At 32.4% G+C, this 24,799-nt stretch overlaps 1 protein-coding gene across 1 annotated transcript; it reads right to left on the bottom strand.

Moving 5' to 3' along the window:
• Positions 1 to 1,093: 1,093 nt before the first annotated feature.
• On the bottom strand, positions 1,094 to 23,645 carry LOC149083190 (protein GPR107). Its single transcript, XM_089236366.1, has 16 exons — positions 23,446 to 23,645; positions 16,367 to 16,474; positions 16,176 to 16,226; positions 14,707 to 14,795; positions 13,967 to 14,151; positions 12,488 to 12,699; positions 11,257 to 11,358; positions 10,798 to 10,931; positions 9,208 to 9,283; positions 8,610 to 8,683; positions 7,989 to 8,106; positions 6,252 to 6,382; positions 5,265 to 5,358; positions 4,805 to 4,852; positions 3,063 to 3,217; positions 1,094 to 1,707 (listed from the first exon to the last, which is right to left on the bottom strand). Exons 1-16 carry the CDS (start codon positions 23,524 to 23,526, stop codon positions 1,587 to 1,589), a joined length of 1,779 nt encoding a protein of 592 aa, XP_089092492.1. The 5' UTR covers positions 23,527 to 23,645; the 3' UTR covers positions 1,094 to 1,586.
• Positions 23,646 to 24,799: the final 1,154 nt, after the last annotated feature.

Here is a 24,799-nt window from a genome sequence, read left to right as displayed (position 1 = left end):
AGTGGCATTGGAGTCAGGGGTGCCATGGGTGCTCAGGTAACAGTATTTCGTATTGCAGGATTGAACCCCCCCCCCCAGAATTAATTCAAAAATCAAAATTTACATAAAGATCAAGTTGAGCACCCACACATCTGAAACACTTCTGCCGCCTATGTCTAGGATGAATGGTTTGCAAGTTATTCCAAAATAAACTAACTTTCTTGTACACCCTGTATATGTGTTACGGTAAATGTGATAAATCGGTTAATAAGTGACAAAAATGGTTGGCGATTTTTTGTAATAACTGGATTCGTCACATTTACCATAACATATATACTGTACTAAGTCAACAATAATTCTGTCCTATGAATTCCTAGTACAGAATTTTCAAAGTAAAATAGCGAAAAGATATAAGAATTTTACATTTCAAAAAACATTGCAGTAATGCAATCGTGATCAGCTATGTTCTACATATGTATATGTATACTCATATATATACTCATATACAGGAGTCTTTTTTTCATTTCATTATTAACAAAGCTATCTTGAAAGAGAAAAAAACAGTATCACTGGGAAGACATTATAAAAGATCCCATATGCTACAGAAATCTTAAATACATCAATGGCAGCTATGCCAAAAGATTACACGTGTATAAAAAACACACTCACACATTAACACACTGACTAATAATCAGACAGCTGCCTCATTCTGAGCCATAAATTTGCATACCTGAAATTTTAAATGATACAACTTCTGGTATAAAACTTAAATCAGTGAATTTTTCATGGCTGATTAACAAATAAAATGGCTGTGTGGTCGGTATGAAATTGAAATTCCTAAATATGAGTATGTCGAAAAAATTCTCTTGAAACAGCATTCATTCAGGGAGACAGTTGTTGGTTGTAATAATTGTGATTATAAGCTTTTGATTAAAAATCATTAAATTATCTGAGTGTAAAAAACTGTTCAAGTAATATTCAATAAATTATAATATAACAAAAATATTATGTACAAATAATATATAAAGACAAATAATAATTCAAATAATTATTATTTGTCTAATATTATATATAATATTAGAATTTTATATATATATATATATATATATATATATATAATATTTGTCTAATATAATAATTCTTTGAATTATTATTACAGTCTAGAATGCATACATAACTTACACAACATTGAAAATGAACATAATACCCACAATAATGTCACAATTATAACGACTTGATATTTTAAAATAAAAATTGCATTTACATAAAACACAGCATGACAATTTTTTTACGACTTGCTATTAATCTTGGAACACAGCTTAAGGGTATTTTTAGAAACACAGAAGTATCAAAAATTGAAAAAAAAATTCACAAAAAAATAAATCTCGCACCACCTTACACAAACAGAATTCAACTTTGTTATCAACATGTATTTTTTTACCCATTATGATTCACATACCACATGAAATTTCACTCAATTGCGTCTGCAACACTGGAAATATTACCTCAAGCAGATCTGTCATGTTCCACATGAAAGTTAAAGCTAAATAACATCTTCATATTCAATAGCTAATAAGGAACAAAGAGTCATAACGATCAGAGAAATCTTAATCATATTCATGACTACTTTCCCGTTTCGTAGCTGTGCTGTTTTCATCTTTATTTTTAGATAAATCTCTAGATCTTACAGTTTTCGTAGCAGCCTCAGTAAAACCTGTCTGTGTTATGCTAAAAAGATTAAAAACAAAAATCTTATTAACTTAAGTTAAATATTAAAAAATATTTATTTTTTTAGTCAATAGAAAAAGTAGTCATAGAAGCATAGTGATTAAAAATAATAGAATGTCTCTCAAAAAAATATTATTCAATATATAATAATTAATAAATATTCCAACAACTTTTATACAGAGTACATATTGCAATGTACAGTCCACATCCTGACACTGAGTTTCTGATAAAAATATCTGAATGATAACTATATCCGAAAGAAATCCCATTTTCAAGTATAGTGACCATACATCTCATTTAATCAAATGGGACCTATGGCACTTCAAGCATTTACATCAATCACAACTCTAGGGGAGTGGCTTTCTCTTCCTGCACGTGTCGGCGGCGACGCCACAGACTATAACCCAGTGAGCGAGCAAATGCTAATGTAAGAAATACAAGATTGAGATTCACACATATTGATAATACAAAAGTTTAACAATGAAATAATAAGTAATGTGCATATGTGTATTAATGTGTGACAGGTTAATTATCACGAGTATGAGGACAGTTGCGTGAGTTACTATTCACGACAGACATGCATTTTATGTTGCATGAAGGGACAGACTTCATTTATACAACATATTATGTACAGGACGAGAAACGAACTTCGTGATGACTCAAATCAACACACAATGACGCTTTGAACATTTACATCAATCACAGCTCTGGGGGTGCGGCTTTCTCTTCCTGCACATGTCGGCAGCGACGCCACAGATCCTTTGAGAAAGTCGCTCGGAAAAATAAATTTGAATCTGGTCAACTGAAAGAAACTGATCAAGAACTGAAGAAAAGCTATTTTTTGTCAAACATTTGCCTTCACTACATGAAGGCCATTGCAAAAGCATATGGCACACACACACACAAGGATCCCAGCGAATACCGTAGACGATTATAGAGTATGGAAATGTTTGCTAACAAAGGAGGGAGTAGACAACATCTATCCTTCTGCATATTCTTGCAGCCTGAAAACCTCAACTTAACAGGGGGAAAAATAAGTGTGGTTAAAAAACTTAGCTTCAGAATGAACAAAAACCTTTTAACAAAAAAAAAATAATTCAAAGTCCCAACAACAGAAAACAAATTTTCCCCATGTTATGATACTGATCCATTCCATTCTTTCCAAAAGTGATAACAATACCTGAATGATAACATTATCCATGATTATAATAAGCAGTGTTGACTATATATGTGCATATTGCAACTATTAAAGTAATTTTCAATTTACATTTTATAAAGTAGTTTGTTTTTAGAAAAAAGTTTTTTACACTTTTTAAAGTAGTTTTTAACTTACATTTTACATGTTTTAAACTTACATTTCATCTATTTCTATATCGTCTTCCTGAGAGAGTCTGAAATACGGATTATTGGTAGTTGGTCTGAAATTATAGCCAGTTAATATGAAAAAGGTGAGAGTAGCAGTTTCTCTGAAGACATCATCTATCCACTCAAAGTAGAAAGGCACAGTTATCTGCAAAAAATTAATGTATCTTAATCCTAACCACAGTATAATACAGATAAATCTGAAAAAAATATTTATGTGTGTACACAATTTCACAAAAACAATTTCATATCTGTATTGTACAATGAGTTTTTTACCAATTCTGACCGGGAAAAAAATTCTGAGGGCAGCTATTGAGTTGAAGAATAATAATTTTTTTGAATTCTAATTCTCAGACAGCTATATTATAAATGAAACTTTTCCTATAATGCAGTTGCACTTTTGAAGCAAAGGACTTGCTCTATAATTGCTCTCAATACAAAAAAATGTCATGAAATAAACTCAATGACTCTATTCCTATCAAAAACACTTAATTCAAATAAATCTGTATAGATCAGCTTGCATACTGATTGTGAGAAAAAAAAAAGGGAAGGGGATTTGCAAAGTATGATTCATTCTGTGAGGAAACAACGTTAGTGCTTGGATGTATCTTAACCAGTCAAGTGGTTACGACAGCGTTTTCCGCCGCTGCCATACGTAATGTTGGTGCCTACGACAGCATTTTTTCAGTCTTTTTCACCAGTCAAGTGGTTAAGATGGCATTTGCCGTCGCTGATATACGTAATGGTTGTCTATGGCGGCATTTGCCGACACGAAGACCTTCTGGTCTTTTTCACAGATATGACAAAATTATTTGTCATACATGTGCTGCCATCTCTGTACAGCCATCTTTCTACTTTATTATCTCATCACTAGATGGAGTTGACAATTATATTTCAAGGTCTGAGATTATTATTACTATTATCTTTATCATGTTTTGCAAAGCTGCATCCCCATCGCTTTTTTTTTTCCGATTCCCTTACAAAGATGCATCTGTTTTATTACTCATATATCTTTTAGCAAAGGTTCAACTACTATATGTGGTTCCACATAAATCCATTAACAGCATTTATTTTAGTCACAGGACATCATGACTGCCTCTCCCCACTTTTGGGGTGTCATATTATGTCTCGGCACATTCGAGCTATAAAAAAGCATGGTATAAAAAAATATTTTAATATTTCAAACTTCCAAGAAAAGGGAAAAAGCGTGCGCATCTTCAAAAAAAAAGTGAGCACTGCGGGTAAAGCTCTGAGAAATTAATTGGACAGTTGACTGGTTAAATACACATCATTAATTCTGTATGCTGGAGGTAAAAGGCACTATGTCTATTTTTGTCAATATTAGAATGATGCTATTAACTTGCTGTACTTTTGCTACACTACACAGAGGCATAGGTCACTAAATCCAATTTCAATAAATAACAGATATTCACTTTATAATACAAGTAAGCTGAATAGGAAGATACAACACAAAAAAATAAAAATCTTTAAGCTGCTCTCCTGAAAAATTTCCCTTTCATGTGACATGACATGGTGTCCTTCACCTCCGACATACAGAATTAATACCAGTAAAAATGAATGCCAGCTCCATGGAATGAGCAATTAAATAGCTTCTCTTCAAAAAAGTGATATCCTTCTTACATCCACAAAAAATATCTGATCAAGTGATGAAATTTTGGTTGAATGTTTTTAAAAGACTGCAGTAAACCTGCTTCTGAGAAGAAAATGAACTTACTTGCAAAAGATATACTATTATTCTAGTAAAATAGATGTAACACACAATCTGAAAACAAAAAAAAGTTTCAAAATGAAGAAATTCAAAAGCAGTTATGAATGATTAGTTTTGATTAACACAACAGAAGGTAATGTTTTTATAATGCTTGTCTTCTTATAAATATATCTCACAGTAAATTTCAAACAGATTAAGAGAAAGAATTAAAAATGAAGTTGTATTCATTTTTTAAAATTATTTAAAAATAGTAGTATTGAGTTTTTAACACTCTATATTTGTTCTATTAGTAGTGTCCATAGCTTTTAATAAATAATAAACAATTATTCAATTAATACAATAACAATCTTGACAATTTTATCATATTTTAAACATCAAATATCTGAAATTTAAAAAAATACACAGTATTAATTTCTGAAAAGTATGTTTACAACAGCCACATATCTCTGAATAAAAAAATATTCACCATAACATAGAAATGCCTGAAGAGTTTCAGTTTCTCGAGATTTATGGCAGCTTTTCCATCTATATGGGATGCTTCTTGTAAGTGTCTTATTGACCTAAAAAAAAGAATGAAATAAAAACAGGTCAATTATATAAAATTTGAATATAAATTTCTTAGTACAATTGAAGTGAAATCACATTAATTTAGTTATAGAAATCTGAAAAAAAAAATTTACTGCACTAAAAAAAAAAGAAACTAAAGGAATGTCTTTCAATATTTATAATATAAATAAATAAATTAGTTTAAAATGAAGAAAAATTAGAAAAAAGGATTTGTTTTATTCAATTCAGCAATACTTTTTTCCTTCTTCAATGAAGAGAAAGATAAAAACTATGGTTATAAGTAGCTCAAATTAATAACAAAAAAATATATAAAGGGAGGATGTTGACAAATTACCAAAGAACTATCAATTTCTCTCATTTTACTTCTCCTATTTACCTACACATAAATTAAGACACCAGTTCTGAAGATTTATCAATGGAATCTAACTATACTACTTGAAAATTTGTTATTAAAAAACATCAGCTGAAAAAGAAAATGAGGAGTCCAAACAGTAATTACAGGAGTCATTCAAGTATTACGTCAGCATCGAGGGGGGTTTCGGATTTGCTGACTTATGATGACAAGGAGGGAGGGGGGTTTGAAGGTTGCTTACGTCATCAAGCACTCCTTTTTGAAGATATTAAGTATTTTAAGGTGCTGACGAAATTTTGCTGACAGGGGGGGGGGGGGGGGCGGTGTCAGTGTTTTGCTGACAAGGGGGGGAGGGGGTCAAAAGTGGCTGAAAATCTGCTTACATAATACTTGAATGACCCCACAGATACTTATAAACATTAAATTGTACATCTAAGTGAAATGACAGATGAAATTATTAATTATAAAATAATTATTATTATATAATTCATTCATGTCTCATCAAGAGAAAAAAAGAAAAAAAATCAAAATTACCAAACCACAGGAAACATAATTGCTCCACAGCACACTAAATCAACTAAAATGAAAATTTCTCGCCAAGTGTAATGTATAGTATTTCCAACTTCACTCTCCTCCATGATAATTTTAGCAACATTAGCTAGCACCTAGAACAAAAACACAAACTTATAATATTGTCTTCCAACTCAAATTAAGGACAAAATGAATTATTTACATTTTTAAAGTATAAAAAATTTTATATGTTACAGTGTAAGAATCTAAAATCTGAGCAATACATGAAGTAGAAGGCAACTTTGTGAAGGGAGCGACTAGCTGCTGGCCACTTTATGAAGTCTACACTTCAGACATTAACTGTGTGGTTCCATGGAACATAGCATTGCAATCAGAAATCCATTATACCTTCTCCAGGAAAGTCCTTAGTAAAATCCTTTAGCTGAAGCAAAGATCTGATGGGAATATTTGTGGGATATAAGAGGTTTGTTCAAAAAGTATCGATCCAATAATTTTTCATGCACAAAGCAATGAAATTAGGGAGGCATGATTTGGTGCACATATGTAGGCAATTCTAGTGTGCATGGTTTGAATTTCTTTCGTACCTGCAAAAGCTGCTAGTTGCCCGCAGACAGCGAAGATTCAAAAAGCCTCCGGAGATAAAGAAATGGCCACTGCACCGATATATAAAGGAATGACAACAGCTTCAATGATGGTCGCACATCATAGAAAATGAAGCACATTATGGTAAGCCCTCAACATCTAGAAATGAGATTATCATTGACTAAGTGAGGACTCTGGTGATGCAGGACTGTCGAATCACGAACAGAAAACTTTCAAGTGAGCATCAGCATTGGATTCGTTGATTCTAATTTTGACTGACCATTTAGACTTAAAGAGAATCTCAGCAAAGTTGGTGGCAGAGCTGCTAATAATCAAGCAGAACCACCACAACCTAGAATTGTCCCTTTACTAATGGTGTTACTTGTCGGAGCAGTCGATTGACAGTGCATAAATAATTCATGGTTCATCTTATCCCTCACGTTGAAAATATTAAACACTTTGATCGTATCCTTGACACTTGCCAGTAAACATACACAATAAATCAAGTCTTGTGTGTGCTAACAAAAACATGTGTAGCTCTTTTCTGGACCCCTCCCCTTCAACCAAATCTATGTTTCTCAGTAGGTATTTTGGTTTCCAAAACCTTACCACATACTCCATTCCAGGACAAACTAAGTTTCAGAAAAGCGGCAGAATGAATTTAGGAGAACTCAGAGACCTTTTTAAGAGTGAAACCGAGCATTCTGTTCACTATTTTGACTACCACTGAACAATGTCTGAAAAATGTTCCACGATCAAAGGGTTAAATGAATGAATTTTACAGAATTCAATAAAATGAAATGTAGAAATCTATTTCTTTGCATAAAATGTATGAATGCCAGTATATATTTTGGAAAAATTCATTGAAATTACTTAATATAAGTTATGCACTCAAATTTATAAGAAGACTAAGATGATTGAAATCATTATCTGGACAATCAAATATATTATGAATGAGCAAAAATATTCTTATACTTGAAATTCATGTTTTAAGTCTTGGCACTGTATTTTCCATTGTCTGCCTCTCAAAGAAATGTTGGGATTATTTTTTACCATGTATTGAAATTTATTTTAAATATAGAGGAAAAAAACTGAATCACTAACATAATTATATGTATGCATTCTATGATAAAACTAAATACATGTTTAAATCATCACCTGAAGAGGAATGACAATCATAAAGATTTTCTTATCTTTATCACTAAGTATTGGCTTTATAAATGCCCAACCTGTCCCAATGAGGACAATGGTGATGAAAAGTAGAGCTCCTTTGAGTCTGAAAGAAAAGATAACATAAAAAGCTAAGAAAAAACAACCGTAAAAAGTTTTTATAAAACTTTAACTCAAGAAAAATGACCACAAAATGTAAAACAATGTTAAAAAGTGACTGAAATTCTATGTCTTTCTATTTAAAAAATTCTCCTGCGGTTTTTTTCCATTTCATAAACAGAGCAAAAAAGTATTCTTTATTAAAACTGAACTATAAAATTTTTATTTAAACTGCACTTTAAATTAAACAAATGACATTTTTAGCATAATTTTACAAAACTTGATTAACATACATGCATCTACACTGGTAAAACTTACAATCGCTTTGCAGCATCATCCCCATTTTCATATGCTATTTATAGTCATGCCAAGTGACTTTATTTGCTATCCTAGTAGTCATCTAAAGAAGGCTTTTTCAAGAATATGCAAATATTTTTAAAAAATTTTAGATTTTTTAAGATGAACAAAATATTTTTTGAAAAAATATATTTTGAACATATAATTACTTACAAATGGGTGATGTAATACAGAACAGCCCATGCTTCCATAGGATAACCATCTTTAGCAATAATGTGAAAATTTATCTGAAAAATTAACAAAATAAGGATTGGTATCAATATTTACAACATATCCTGAACAAAAAAAAAATTATTTTTTTCAAATTATTTTATTGATAGTTTTGCCATTACTGCTATGTTAATTGAGAAAATTCTAAAAAACACTTGTATTTAAGCTAATTAAATATTTTTGGGTTATGGACACCTGTGCTTGATTAAAAATTATTTTACTATCTGTCTGCATCACAGGTCTATCAAGCTGAATGTACAGAATCACTATGAAGTACTGCAGATGTCAGAAAAAAAGAACCAAAAATATCAGTTTTAGTTTTTTGCAAGCAACACAAATATTTTTATAACAGCATAAATAAATTTACTACACTAAATATGTATTAAATTTGTGTTCAATGTATGAAAAATTTTTATTTTAGGTTGAGGGAATTTTGAATAGTTTACATTTTTGCTTCAATAATGTAAAAAATAATCAAATTCAACATTTTTTTCACTGTGAAGTTATTAAAAAGAAAAGATGATGAATGGATAAAACTCACCCCATGAAAAAGGAGTGAAAGCGACTTGACAAAAACCAGCAATCCCATCAAATAATGAATTTTAAAAACTTTTTCCCTAAAAATTACAAATATCCAGAGTTACAGACAGATAAATATAATCACCCGACAGACCAAAAACATGATTTATTTATATATTTATACAATACTGCTTTGCTGAGACATATGCAAGAGAATGCAGTAGTGAAATTTGACATAGGCGATGGTTCATATTACAGATAAAATTGGAAATCACTATCAATAATACTGGTTGAGAAATTATTCTGATCAGTTTTTGTTTGAGGAGAAAAACTAGACTGGAAATGTTGTATAGATGAAAAGATAGTGTTCCGGATAATTTCTCACAAGTCCTTGAAATAAGCAGAGGATGAAAGCAATTTAAAGGACGTCAGATTTATTCACACAGAACAACTATTTTACATATATTTACAGACAGCGACTTCACGAAATTGAGAGTTCTTGCACCAAGCTAACAGTCCAGAAACACACTCATCTCTTCTTCCTGCCCGTGGTATCGTTTCGATGCGTGGATAAAATTTTCGAGAAAAATAAATTTCCAGGTGTTCTTTTTTTGGGGGTGCCACTTGTCGGACAGGAATTAACTTTCCAGATGGTAATATGGAAGGATTTTGGGCTGAACTTTCATGTTTGGCAACAAGAGATTACTATTCCAAGGGGGTTCTCAACAAATTTCACAACACATAATTTTCATAATAATAGGTTTCAATTTTTACCTATCTTTTACTTAAGTCTACTGGAAAAATGTGAAGATTTCATTAGGATGTGAAGATTTCATTAGGATGTGAAATGTGTCAATATTAAGAAATCCATAGAGGATTTTGAAAAGCATGGTTAAATGAGAGATAAGACTAAGCAATCGGATAGAGTTGGTGCTGGAGATTTTTTAAATGCACTCACATAGCATTTTTTTGAAATAGCACAAAATATAATGCTTTAAAGAATGAAAACAAGCATGAAAAATTTAAATTTTCATTTTAATATATATATCAGTCTCATTGATTTTTAGTTTCTTTCAGATTTTTATTTCCAGGCCAAATTTATGCTTAACCCCTTAACAATCATGGACAAGATATCTCAGTCCTGTGTAAATGGAAGTAATACATTTGAGATCACAGAAAAAATTGTGACTCATTGGTAACCCTGTAATTTTTTTTTCTTTTACTTTACATCAGTATTATCTTTATATCTTTTCTACCTCTGGAAGAAAGAATGGAAACCTACTCTGCTTATCTTTTTCCTTCATTTTCCATGTATAAACAATCATACCAGTTTGAGATTTATATCTACTAGTTCAACTGCATGTCCTCCAAATTTGATGCCAAAAGCCTGTATGTAAAGGGATTACTTAACATACTATTTACATGACTTTTCTACTTCGTGTCATGTATGTATGCATTAAACTACTCAAAATAATGTCATTATTTTTATGCAAAAATAACATGAATAGTGTTTACAGTAAACTCAACTATCAGATAATGAGATCAACCAGTGCAATTTAAAAAAAATGTTCATAATTGAGAGAAGAAAAATATGCCTATTAAACAAGCTTACCTTCTTCTTCGCAAAAAAGATACCCATATGCATCCTGTTATGAAGAATGTCAGGGACATCAAAAAATACAGCTTTGGCAATGGTATTTCTCCAGCAGACAAATAGCTATTCACATTTTTTTCAACTACAGAAACCTAGTTTCAAGAAAATAATCATTCACAATAGTAGAAAAATAATCAGTAAGTAAAATTGGTGAGATGCAGTCTTTGCATTTAAAATATTCAAAAAAGTATTCCACACCTAATTACTGAATAAAAAAAATGATATTTTAATAAGAATCAGTCAAAAATTCAACCATATTCATCCTCTAACAATTCCCTTATGTGACTAGATATTAATCACTCTGATAAAATATAATTGTGGATGTGTCACAAGGTTATGGTTAGCTTTGGTTAATTTCAATAAAAACCTTGAAAAGTTAAATATGCACTATATGTGAACAGAATAATTCTCACTTACAGAGAGATTAACAGGTATAGGACTATCCTTCACGCCACCACAATTATGGAAGAACAGGCTGTAGAGTCCTTCAGCTTTTTTATTCTTTATAAGCACAACAAACTGCATTGATTTAAAAAAAAAGATCATATTATTATAAATTAGAAATATTATAAAAGACTAATTACAAACATTATGAAGAAAAATTCAAGAACTTTACAAATAATCACAAGATCTAGATAATAATTAAGATGGGTGAAAAAATGTATGTTGTTTTTTAAATCAGCACCATAAAACCTCAAATAGTTGGATGCATAAAAAACACATAATTGGGATGAGAATATATCATTAAATTGAAATGCATTAATGATTATGCATCAATTTAAAGGTTCAGAATCATCTACGCTAAATCAAATGCACATTAAATAGGCACACAGACAATTTGGACATGCGTTGTAGATTCATCACAAATTGTTTTAGCAACATAATTTTTGATAAATTGCAATGCAGTTGAAGCTCCATCCAAGGTCTTTTAAAAAAAATCCCTCAAAGCAATTGTTGCTTTTTTACACTTTTTCATGGGCAGAATTTCTGACTTAGCGATAATTTTTTTACTAACAAGGATCTGATAATTAACAAGGTATAAATAAAAAGTTATTATTATTAAACAACAGAATCTTGATTAATAATCGAGGTTATATTGTGATTAACCCAAGGAAAATTAAAAACCTTCAAAACAAAAACCCTTGCATTTTTTAAATGATTAGTTTCTATCCTACCACGGGCATTTTATGCACAGGAGAGCCAGTTAACTAACACTAATAGTTAAAACTAATTACGTATAGCTATTGGAATATGACCAAGATCAAATTCACAGCTAACTCTGTCAAACTGAAGGCTTTATCAAACTGATGCATTAACTACTCAATTGCGAAGCAGCCATGTCAGCAATAAAAACATAATAAAGAACGAATGGATATTAATGCAGCATTTCATCTCTCAGAAACAATGGTGTACTTACCCTAACAAATTGCAAAAATGGTCTACTCACCATAAGATATCTAGCAGACAAGCAAAGTCATTAAAATTGTAATCTATAACTATTTCAGCTTCAGCTATCACTTTATAAAAATATTTTGAAAAAATATATATATATTCCAAACTGTAATAACTATAATGATGTAGAAAGCTAAGCAAAAACTAACAAGACATTTTCAAAAACATTTTGATCAAGAAAAAAACAATGTTATACCTTCAAGTCATAGATTCGCCTCATGTTAGCAACAACATCATTCTTGTACAACAGTTTTGATGAACCACAATTCTTCGGGTCATTTGCACCTGGGCTAGATGTGGTCTGTTCTGATGGTTGTTTCTCAACAGGTTTTACACTTGTAGTTTCTAATACCTTTTGGACACTGGAAACTGTAGCAGGTTCTTCGTCTTCTGGCACACCCTGAATTTCTGTAATAAATAAAATGCTTGCATCACTTAAAACTATAAAAATGTTATTGACAACAAGAATACTCAACTATCATGTCGGAAGGTCAAAAAAATTTGATGAATGTGCCAGTAATAACATCAATTCCTTTTGTAAGTGTGTAGAAAATCCTCACACTTTTCACAATAAAGATTAGTAAAATACACACATTGGAAATTGAAAATGATTAAACAGAAGAGTTACTGCAATATATAATTTTGTCCTTAAAACCTGTAACAACACTATACTATACTCCTTTAAAACAATTATTTTTCTTACTCAGATTTTCAGATTCTGAAAATTAGATTCCAATGCCGAGTGATGACAAAATTTCCTCAGAAGTGAAAAAAAAAATTGTTATGTATACAGGCAAACTTGGTTAATTCAAATTCTTAAATAATTTTAATTTAAAGAACTCCCCCTTGTTTCCTATTTAATTTAATATTGAAATTACTTGTTTAACTTAATTTTTTAAAAATATTATTTTGGATAATTCGAAGTTTGATTTAGATATGTCATTTATAGTTTTTTTGCGAAATTCCTGGCTAACTTCCTTTTCATCCTTTGCTTCATTCCGTGGTTTACTGATGTTTTCCTGAATATAACACGTATAGCCTATATTAAAATGTTTAACAAATTTACAATTAAAAAAAATACCTGAACTTTTTTTTTTGTTATAGCTCAGAATAAGAAGAAATGCTTTCATTACTAATCTCACAGGCAAACTGGCTTTTGTTTTTCCGTGGGCAGCTGGAATTTTATCAGATCTTTAATTTCTTCATTAGCACCTGCCAATGGAAGATGCAAATATGCTGCTATGCAGGAAATAAGACAGAGGAGTGCTGAAATCCCAATTTATTACCTGGTAAAATGTGTTGAAGATTCATGTCTCTCTCTCTCTCTCTCATTATTATTCGTTTATTTTGGAATATCAATGTAGCTTAGCAATATTTTTCACCATGTCCAAACAAGGTTCATATGCTGGTTCACCTCTACGAAATAAAATTGTGGTTTGACTCATGAAATGCGAACGTTAGTGAAGATATATATATTTTGTAAAATCCTTTTATATCAATGAATTGGATAATTTGAACTTTTTGCTGTCCCCATGAGCTTTGAACTAGCCAAGTTCGACCTTGGTTAAGATAATGAAACTACTTCAGCAGTGCTAACACTACTGAAAACTTAAGCACAATTTAGAACATGGTTTGCAGACAACAACTAATTCTAGGATAGGTTTGTATTTCTTACCTGGGTTTTTTTCTTCAGCAGAACGTTTTACTTTAATAAGCTGATGAGCAGCATTTTGGGATCCTACTCTACTGCTTTGCTTCTTTCCATCACCAGGTAATAGGACTCTATTGCTGCTGTTATATGACTCAATCAATGGCTGTATCTCTAATGAACCTGAAAGCCTGCTGCAATTTGTATGGAGCCTATATATTCAGAAAAATGAGTCATAACAATAATATATGACATTGGTGGTTACTAAGATAATTTACATATGCAACATGCTAATATAAACACATTGTATTAAAGATGTGAATGAAGTATAAAAGGAATGCTTATTTCATTTTAATTGCACAAGTGCAATTCTATAATGTGGTGCAAACTTAGTCCCCTAACATCTAGTCAAACCAAATATGGAAACAGTTTTTATTTGCACAAGTGCACACACTTCCATGACAATGATAATCATTTAAGGTTTTCTTTCTCTGATTCAAATGATATGCAGTCAAATTTTGATATAAAGAATTGGATAACACTGAAATTTTTATTTGCAACATCGAGACAAATATTTTAATATGGGGTCAAGATTAACACAAACACACACAGGGCTTGATATAATCAATCAGGGATTGATTTATTTTTAAGAATTTTCATACCAAAATGCTTTTCCTTCCTCCCTACCTCCAATAATGCAAATCAAGTTCATATATTAATGTACTAAAATGAAAATAAAAAGCCAAAATTAATGCATAAACACATACTCTGTATTCTTAGGATCCAAGAAAAATGATACAATCTCAACATTTTCGTCCTCTGATTCTGAAAGTAAGCACTCACTCTGGTGACCCTCCTGAAATTAACAAAAAAAGAAAAATAATTTCCTGTAATTAAATAATTGTACAATAATTTAGATTTTTTTTATGATAAAAGCATTTTTTACTAACTACAGCGTGATGAAAAACTATAGTTAACCCCTCAACCAATGTACTCAGTACGCCAGGCTGGGACTTCATATGTGGACTGCATATATCTTAATTTTTATAAATCCATTATATTATTTCATGATCTCTGCACCATTGGTATCACTCAAAAGAGGAATAATGTTGCTTTGTACAATCATAACTTATAACACATATATTGGAAACTAGTCGGATTTCTATAATTGTTACGGAGAAGTAGCAAGGTTGAACATGTCGGGATTCGAACCTGCGTCATCGGGATGCGACCCAGATACCTTCACCACTGGAATACACTGCACATCTTTAAATGATATCTATATGATTTTCATTTACCATATTTTATTGCAAGTGATGAACATTTGCTACTTAATATGCAGGGGGTCCAAGATATTATTGCAAAGAGTATGTTTTACTTACACACCTATATAATTGGTTCCACCTACCTCCTAACTTTGGAGTATTAATTACCATATTTATTATTATTCCAAATTAGAGAAACATAGCAAATATTATGTGTTTTACATTTTTTTATTCAAATTAGACATTACTCTTACAAGGGGATGGGGTGGACCAATTAAAATAAGTAAAAATTGAAGAAGGTATAGCCATGAGATTTTAATCATATCTGACATCCATTTTCTGTTCTAAAGAAATGTGCCTCAGCTCCCTAAGATGCCACAAGATTGCTCAGGGGTGAAACGAAATACTTGATGAGTAAAATAGTATTGAATTTAGTTACAGGGCTGTCATTTCCAACCAGTATGTCATGGCACTTTTATGATACTACCAAGCTTTGAAATCCAGGAGGTATTAAAAATTACAATTGTAATAGGCAAGCTGTTGACAAGGACGTACAGTAATACTTTTATTCACGAGACACGTGAGGTTTAAGTATTATTGAGAGACGAAGACATTCTCAAGGAATTTGATTTTTACCTTCATGACGAAGGGTTGTCAGTTTCGCATGTTAACGTAGAGTTGTTCTGTATTAATGTAGAATAAAGGAATGTTCCATGTTCACAGCTCCGTATACACCTCACCGACCATCACATAATCTCATTTCCAGGATGCCAAGAAAGTGAAAATTTTAGGAATCCGTTTCAAGAGGTGATCTAACAGAAATTATACGCAATATGTGGCTCATTTGTATTTCACAATTTTGTGAAATATTTTTTAAAATACATGTTCTTCCAAAATCCCAACAAATATTTTAAATTTTTTCCATACGAATAAGATATTTAAAAAAAATCAAATCATCCCTTAGTACTCACCATATATGGAGTGATGTTATCACTTATTGTTTTCGTGAGCGTAAGACCAAACTAAAAGAAAGAAAAATAAGTTTTTAAGGTAAAATCTTAAAATTTTATGAATTTACATATCAATTTTGAAAATACAAATTGACTTTGATGCAAGAAAATGAAAGAATAGAAAACATTGTCAAAAAAAAAAAAAAACTTACGTATCCATTATGCTTCGCATGAAAGGTGAGATAGTTCAATTTTACTTCTAACAGTCCACCTCTGAAGAAACCGAATGTAGTTATACTGAAATATTTTCTTATGTCACCCTAAAAATTAAATAAAACTAATTAAAATGAAAATAATAATTGATTCTGGATGAGCAAGTTGTATGATACAATTGAACTATGGTTAATTTTATTTTTAATATTTGTTAAAAAAACAAAATATTAGGAATTAAAAAAAAAAAACCAAGATTTGCACTGAATTTGGCAATGAATCACGAAACTGTACAAATAGTCCAAGGAAAAATTTATTTTTTCCCTAAATTGCAAATGATCAATAAGCTCTTTTGTTACTGTTAATTTATCACATTTACAGTAACATATTCATTACTAGGGAACATCAAATAACCAATGGGGTTTTAGCGTTATTAACGCTAAAGCACTAGTACAACTGTAGCTGGTTAACTTAATAAGTTAATATCATACAAAAAGCACAACTCATATTCCATGGCAAATAACTGATTACAAAAAGGGGGGGCACACTTGTTATTGTAATGTACCGTATATACTCGTGTATAAACCAAGTTTTTTTGTGGAAAAATTCGTTCCTCAAGTGGGGGGGGGGGGACCGGCATTATTCGTATGGGATATGTTCAAACCCCACAGAACTGATAATGTCAAAGCCGAGGCAAAGAAATCGAAAACATCATTGGCTGGTGGTGGCTAATGTTGATTGTACAGCCTTTAGATGTGAGCATCGACACGCCTCTCAAAGACTATTTGAGGAATTTGTGGATTAAATGAATGAGTTCAAATGATAAACAAACTACAAAAAGTGGTGCCTTGAAGACACCTGGTATTGGCCTAGTGTGCTAATGGGTACATGAAGCGTGGAATTCTGTTTCCGCCGATCCTTCAAAAAGTGTTGCATCAGCAATGCGATGGACGGAACTCAAGATGATATCTATCCTCTTTGAAAGTGACAATGGCGATGACAGCCCGGATGAGGATAAAAACGAAGATGCTGCACCCTATGATGATCTATCTGACGGATTACGATGACCTTGGAGACGGCAGAAACGGATTAAAAAGTTCGAATCATTTTCTATTGTAAATTTCTGTAAGCTGTTGATTTTGCATAAAAATATAAGAATTTTGTTTCTCTGAAATGAACGGATTTTTTGGAGGATCGGCTTATACACGGGTTTTCAATTTATTGCGGTTTTGGTGGTCCTGAAGTGGGGGGGGGGGGGGGGTCGGCTTATACACGAGTATATACGGTAAGTGGTATTCATACAAACTCTAGAAATGGCTATAGTATAACCACTTATATCTTTCGCGACTTTTTTTGGTGATTTCCTTTCTAACTTGTTGGTGCTTTTCTCCCTGGTCGAAGCATGTCTGCCATTTTCTTCCATTGGCGTTTTCTTTTTTCTGTCCGCTATTATTTTTTCCTTCCTCTTGTAGGTTGCAATCCCTTTTTCTATTGTTGTAACAGTCACCCCCATATAGGACGCTGGTTATAATATACAGTCAGACCCGCTTATAATGAAGTCGAAAAAAACCCAGCAAATTTGTTTGTTATACACGAACTTTGTTATATCCATACTTAGATTAGAAAATGGTATGATTAAGCAAAATGAAACAATTTACAAGCAAATGCCAATTTTTTCATAATATAAGTCCTTTAAAAATATATTGTTATAAAAATTAATTCCGTATGTTTAAAAAAATTAAATTTGATTGAAATTTTACATAATTGAATACATGAACAAAAATGTTAATCGTTACTAGTTAATTTTTCTTTGATATTTTGGACATTGAACGTTTTGTATTAAAAACATATTTGCCTAATACGTATGCCAAATGTGAAGTCTTTTCTTTTAGTAGGGTCCTGGTCAGTGTGGAACAAGTATACTGTATTTTTTCAAACAATGCAAGACCTGCTTCCATATTAGTGTGAGCTCCTTCTCTGAACCTCTTCTTACAGATGTTCAGATCACCATCAGACTCCTCTTCTCTCTCAATTGGAATTTTTCTTCAATTCCTCTTTGCTCTTCAGAATCATGAATAATGAACTTCAAGTAATCCCGAATTTCTTTGATACCTCACCTTTTGTCCAATTTTGGATTTAAGCCAACTGCAAAGCTTCAATTTTGAAAACAGTAGAAAGCACTTTACGCTTGAACATTCTCAAAATTTACTCACACATGATAACACTACAACAACCAACATCCGAATTTATCTTGAGAAAAATGGCAAACAAAGACATCAGAAGTGTTTTACACCTGTGGGTGTTCAAATTGAATTTTATGTAGGAAACTTTGATTTCTGGATCAATTCTGGAGCTGCTCTGGCAATTGATAAAAAATATGGGTTCCAAAAGCACCCGGCTCCGATGTCACTGGTGGCAAATGTAACAAAGGTGTTTTAAAGCTCACGTCTTCTTAAGAATAAAATAACCTTTCTCTTTTTTCTTCTAAGACTTTCTTCAAGCAAAATAGGACTCAATGGAAAACAGGAAAAAAAAGCAAAGATTTTATAATAGATACTGAAAAACTCACCAACAGAGTGTCTTCAGGAAAAAAACAAGAACATTTTTAGCTGTAGCTACACATTGTAGAAAGATAAATTTTTACACAAGAATACAAAGTAATTCTTGAAAACTTGCTATGGGCATATTTTGCTGAAATCGGTGTTCATTATAAGCAATCAAGATAACACATTATCTGTTCGATTCACAGGACATCAGGGTTTAAGCTACGGTCGCATTTTTCGCAAAATGCGAAAGAAAATCGTAGAATGCGAAAAAAGTAGCAGCCACTTTTGCAAAAATGAGTACAGGAGGTAGGCAACGTTTAGACATCCAACCATCAATCATTACATTAGGGGCAGGGTTGTTTGGTTTAAACCAAGTGGTTTTTTTCAAAAAATCAAATAAAAGTTGCCTAAATATCATTTTTTCCCTTGAAAAATATCATATTGGTTCATTATCAGCTGAAATGTTTCATTTTTACCACATTTTACATCCTTGGGGTACATTCTACATACTAGGCAACGTGTAGACATCCAACCATCAATCATTACATTAGGGGCAGGGTTGTTTGGTTTAAACCTTGGTTTTAACCAAGTGGTTTTTTTCAAAAAATCAAATAAAAGTTGCCTAAATATCATTTTTTCCCTTGAAAAATATCATATTGGTTCATTATCAGCTGAAATGTTTCATTTTTACCACATTTTACATCCTTGGGGTACATTCTGATGGTATATCTTTAAATGACATAAGATTTTATAAGTGGTTTTTTTCAAAAAGTCTCACAAAAGTGGCCAGAATATATATATACATTTTTCATATGAAGTATCTTAGTTATTTAAAGTTATATATAAAAGCCAAAATTTCTCATTCTTACAACATTTTCTAACCTTTGGCTACATTCTGATGCTCTATCTTTAACAAATTCATGAATAAGGATTGCATCACACATCTAAATGTAGTGGTGTATTATCTCACAGGGTTTCTTTTTCCCTTCACAAAGAAGCAGCTACAGTAGTGACACCATCATGCTAGGGGCAGGTGGTCCTATAATACAATAAAGACACCAGCTGTCCTTAAAGGACAAAGACTAGTGTACTAGTAGTTACATTACCTCACATACATTTTCTTTCCCATAAGAAGTAGCACATCTCCTACTGTATATCTCCCAGTCTTAATATTCTGCCCGAGTGGCGCAGTGGTAAAGATGCTCGTCTTCCACTATGAAGGTTACCATCAAGGTCCATGGGTTCGAATCCGGGCATAGAACATCAGAAGCAAGTTCTTTACCTACCAAACCTAGGGCGACCACCGATGGATGGAGCCTTCATTTCCCACCCAACTCCACTGGTTGGAAATTGCTGTATGGCGATATATGACCGGAGTGTGCGGTGAAGTAGTAGTCTTAATATTCAATAGTTGTTTTTTTTTATACTTTCACACACACACTGTTAAGCCGAGTTAATCAAGGTTCTACTGTATAGTAGTAACAGATTTATGAAAAATAATCAGCTATATACAGGGTGATTATAATTAAAGTTTTGATTCCAAAACTATACAATAAGTACTGATCAGAATGACTTGAAAATTTGCACGGATACTCCAGAAGCAATGGAAGTTTCTTTGGCAAAAGAAAAAAGTGCAAAATGTGCAAGTAGATGATGCTGTACTTGGCCAGCAGTATAATCTATTTTGTGCAACCACATCATTTTGGCACTTCCACAGCATCAGTGTGTGGATAGAACTTCTATCAAGATGCACATTGCAATGCAATACCAGCAAAGCAGCTGCTGAAGACCCATTTAGATAGGATGCACCTTAACCCTTGCAAATTCTGGCTGTGGGGGGTACCTCAAAATGTTATGAACAGTGGTCGAATTGCAAACTTTTGTGAATTGCAAGCTTCAGTGCATCCCCTATATGTTAGAAGTTCCTCAGGAATATTAACGTGAGGGTGCGTTTGGTTTAATAAAGATGAATTGCAAGCACATCCATATCATGATCATGGCATACTCTGATCTGTTGTTGAACAAGAATTTTTGTGCTTTCACCTCATAGCCAAAACATGGTGAACAACATATTTAACATTTCTTAAGTAAGTTGTAGTTATTTGTTCAATTACTTCGTTTTTTGTGATGTTTCCATGAATTATGAAATCGTGAATGCTATAATTAAGGTATCATTCTGCCATGACTGGCTATCGTTGCCACTCTGCGAGCAAATTTCCCACATGTTGGATGATGTCATTAATTTTACATTTTTAAGTATTTTTTCCCCTTTATCAAATAAAATTTAATTTTTTCAGGAATATTCATGTCAATTTTCAAGTCATTCTGACAATCGTTCTTTTTTTACAGTGTTTTGAAATCAGAACCTTAGTTATAATCACCCTGTATATCGTAAATCATTGCTAATTAATCTACATTATTTATGCTTCATTAAATACATTATATTCACCTAATTTTTATTACTTTTTGCAAAATAGCTTCCTAATTAAGTATACTGAAAGTAACTGGAGAAAAACCTTTATATATTATATGATTAATAATAACATTAAAAGAATTTTCAAACACTCAGTAATCCATTGAGTTAAGCAAAAAATAATTAAATTGCAAAAGTTCGTTTTTGTTAAAATGTAATAAATATTTGTTGATTAATTAGCATGGGAATAGCGTTAATTACATTAATAAACATTTTATTTTAGTTAATTATTAGAAGTTGAATGATTTTTCAGAAATTTCATTGTTTTTAATGTTAATACTATATAAAACAAAAAACCGGTTTAAACCAAAAAATCTGGTTTAAAGCAAAAAAATCTGGTTTAAACCAAAAAAAACCGGTTTTTTTACAAACCCTGATTAGGGTCATTCAAGTATTACATCAGCATCGGAGGGAAGGGGGGTTTTGGATTTGCTGACTTTTGATGACGGGGGGGGGGGGGGGGTTTGAAGGTTGCTTACGTCATCAACCACCCTTTTTGAAGATATGAAATATTTTAAGCTGCTAACTAAATTTTGCTGACAAGGGGTGGAGGGGGTCAGTGTTTTGCTGACAAGGGGGGAGGGGCCAAAAATGGCTAAAAATCTGCTGACGTAATACTTGAATGGCCCCTTTGCATCGTAGCATTTTGCTAAAGCTTTCCTTCCATTTTCGCTTTTTTACGAAAGGAATTTTTTATCCAGCTTAAACCCTGCAGGACATGAAAAAACTTCATTATATGTGAAAATTTGTAATATCGGGTCCAACTGCACTTTTCTATTACCATTCTGTAAAACTATCGAAGCTTTTTTTTTTGTCCCTTCCTTGTACGGTACATGCCATTTTCTACTAAAGAATATTTGGAGTATGTTACCTTCGATTTGTTTTGCTGGATAATTTCTTTTTGGATATCATTGTCTCCCAGGTTGTACCTTTTATTGTTTCTGTTCTTATATCACTTTTTTTTGCATACTAGCCATTATTATATCAGGAGTTTTAATCCCAGAAATTGTTTATTGGCCGAACCCAGAGAAATTTTTATGTCTTGATCATTTTATTATTTAAAAGATATATCAGTTTTTAATTTTTATTCTGGAGTGTCTGAAATCATGTTATTGTTGTTCATTTTATATGTTGCCTCATTTCTAATCTGGATCCAGTATCTAGTCTGAAATGTTTTATTTTTAATCTGGATCCCTTATGATGATTTGTTTGTCATTGTATTAATTATCTCTTTTTTTTTTTTTCAACTGCTGTAGCATATTTCCATTTTTGGCAATTTTTTCTTTGGCAAGAAAAAGGCCAGAAAGGATGATTCCATTCCACTACTGGGGCCTTCTCATCATGCTTTCAGATGTTTTTCTTGCCAAAGAAAAAAAATTGTCAAAAGGAATAATGATATGGCCTTTAAGCTGGATTTTCTGAGCTGCATACAATATGAATTGCCCAGAGCAACACGCGTCCATTCACCAATAATGAAAGCGGTGTGTCTGTTTTCTTACAGGGTACAACACACCTCACACCAGTGCTTTACTTCGGGTGTGATTGGCTGACTATTTGTGGAGGACTCAAATATATCGTGCGCTTTGACGATCTCCAGTTCACTTTTGTTTTCTTCTCCCTTCTTATCATTTTTTTTTATCGTGCAAAATGTCAAAAATACATGGATACCTCCCCATGCTAGGAACACGAAGACATGTAGTGTGATAAAGTTACACGTTTCTGCTGACGCAAATGGTCCCATTCAGTTTACACGACGCAGCACTTGCTCCTAGGAAAACCCAGATTAAGTAATAATAGCACTAGAACAAAGTGTTTCCGTAACTGGTTAACTTGAGAAGTTAATATAATATAAAAGGCTCAACAACTCATATTCCATGACAAATAGCTCATTACAAAGAAGGGTACACTTGTTATGCTGATGTAAGTAGTGTTTATACAAACGTCATTATCAAAAAGTCATGTCAAGCAAGTGAAAATATTAGATCGAATTTATGTTTGGATATTCAACAAAATATCGAATTCATAGGAAAAAAGCCATTAAAATAATTTTATCGTTGATCACCTCCAACACAAGCTCGTGCTTCCTACACAGTGAAGGCGACACAAACATGGAAAGAACGACCAACAAATGAGGAAAGTTCATTTTGTTTACGCTGAAAGCAAACGCATTAAATGTTTTCTGGGCGAAAATATACTAAAATTAAAGCATTCAACCGCGGTGTCTACGCGTTCAACACAAGATGACGAGATCGTTTTATAGCAGACGGCCTTGACTGGCAGTGATTTTTCCGTAACCAAAATAAACGAACTACAGTACAGGTCAGGGTTCGAATAAGTGTGGCCGTTATTGGCTCTGAACCAAAGCTGCATTAAGAGAGACCTTTCAAGCGGCTTCGCTCTGAACTGACGGTCCTAGGTCTCAAAGTCAATGGCAGGTTATAGAAGACGTTAATTTCTATTGTTTTGCTTTTCCCAGTACAATACGTTCAGGTGGTAAAAAAATGACCGTTGGATAATAGTCACAGAATTATAAGTGATGGATGATTCTTTCCTCTCCATGGGATGTTCGGTGTCGCTTTAACGGTCGCACACATGTGATCCTCTTTCATCAGTTGCTAGGAACTGAAAAAAGAGCCTAGAACTAGGGTTTATATTTCAAATCCGATTAACCAAATAATCTCCTGATGTCAAATATAACTTGAAAATTTGGTCATTTTCTCTGAAAGTCGTCAGTCCAAAAAAAAATACGTCATTTCAAACTCTTTTATGACCATAAATAATAGTGGAGCAGCAAAGGAATTTAATACACAATTACTTGCAAATTCATGTCAAAATAGCATCATAGAGGAGCAGCTTTATAGTGTATTCTGCAGAGGTGTTCGGTTTACTAGTTAGGACAAGTCTTCCCTACTCAGAGCTCAAATCTGAGCCCCTGGCTCTTAGTTAGACCTTACCAACCCATCTCGTAAGCCCCGTCTACCCAAGTTTGGGTCGTGACCCATAGGTTAAGAATCCCTGCCTTAGACTCTCGGAAGCGTGGTCTGTTCTCTTGAGTTATTTTTGTTAAAGATTCCTCTCCGAATATTGATTTCCAAAAGCTACCTTCTTTCAGGACCTTTAGGAAAACTGAAAATAAAATACTATTTTAGTGTCAGTTCAAGGCGCAGTTCAAACTCACTTAATCACAGAAAAGCTGCAATTTCGTTTTGATTTCTTCTGAAAGGGTGTCATCTATCGTCCAAAATCTGACGTATTTGCATATGCCACATTCACGATATAGATCTATATCTATTTATAATATTTTATACAAACATTGCCACGTTTTCAAGACAAATAAATTCAATTGGTCGAATGGTCGACGAAAACCAGGCAAAGTTTCTCATTTTTGTGATAATATTTATGATATGCCTGACCAT

Source organism: Pholcus phalangioides, unplaced genomic scaffold, assembly GCF_987345545.1.
Source record: "Pholcus phalangioides strain wild (caught in Gottingen) unplaced genomic scaffold, Ppha-v1.0 ptg000009l_1, whole genome shotgun sequence".
NCBI lineage: Eukaryota > Metazoa > Arthropoda > Arachnida > Araneae > Pholcidae > Pholcus > Pholcus phalangioides.
The sequence above is the reverse complement of the archived record's forward strand: the minus strand, read 5'-3'. Positions and strand labels throughout refer to the sequence as shown.

Coding starts and splice junctions, on each gene's coding strand:
- LOC149083190 (XM_089236366.1), bottom strand. CDS start 23,526: ATGAACTTTCCTCATTTGTTGGTCGTTCTTTCCATGTTTGTGTCGCCT. Junction 8,107..8,609: donor CTGTATTACATCACCCATTT/GTAAGTAATTAT, acceptor CTTTTCTTTCAG/ACTCAAAGGAGCTCTACTTT. Junction 6,383..7,988: donor TGATTGTCATTCCTCTTCAG/GTGATGATTTAA, acceptor TTTTTGTTCTAG/GTGCTAGCTAATGTTGCTAA.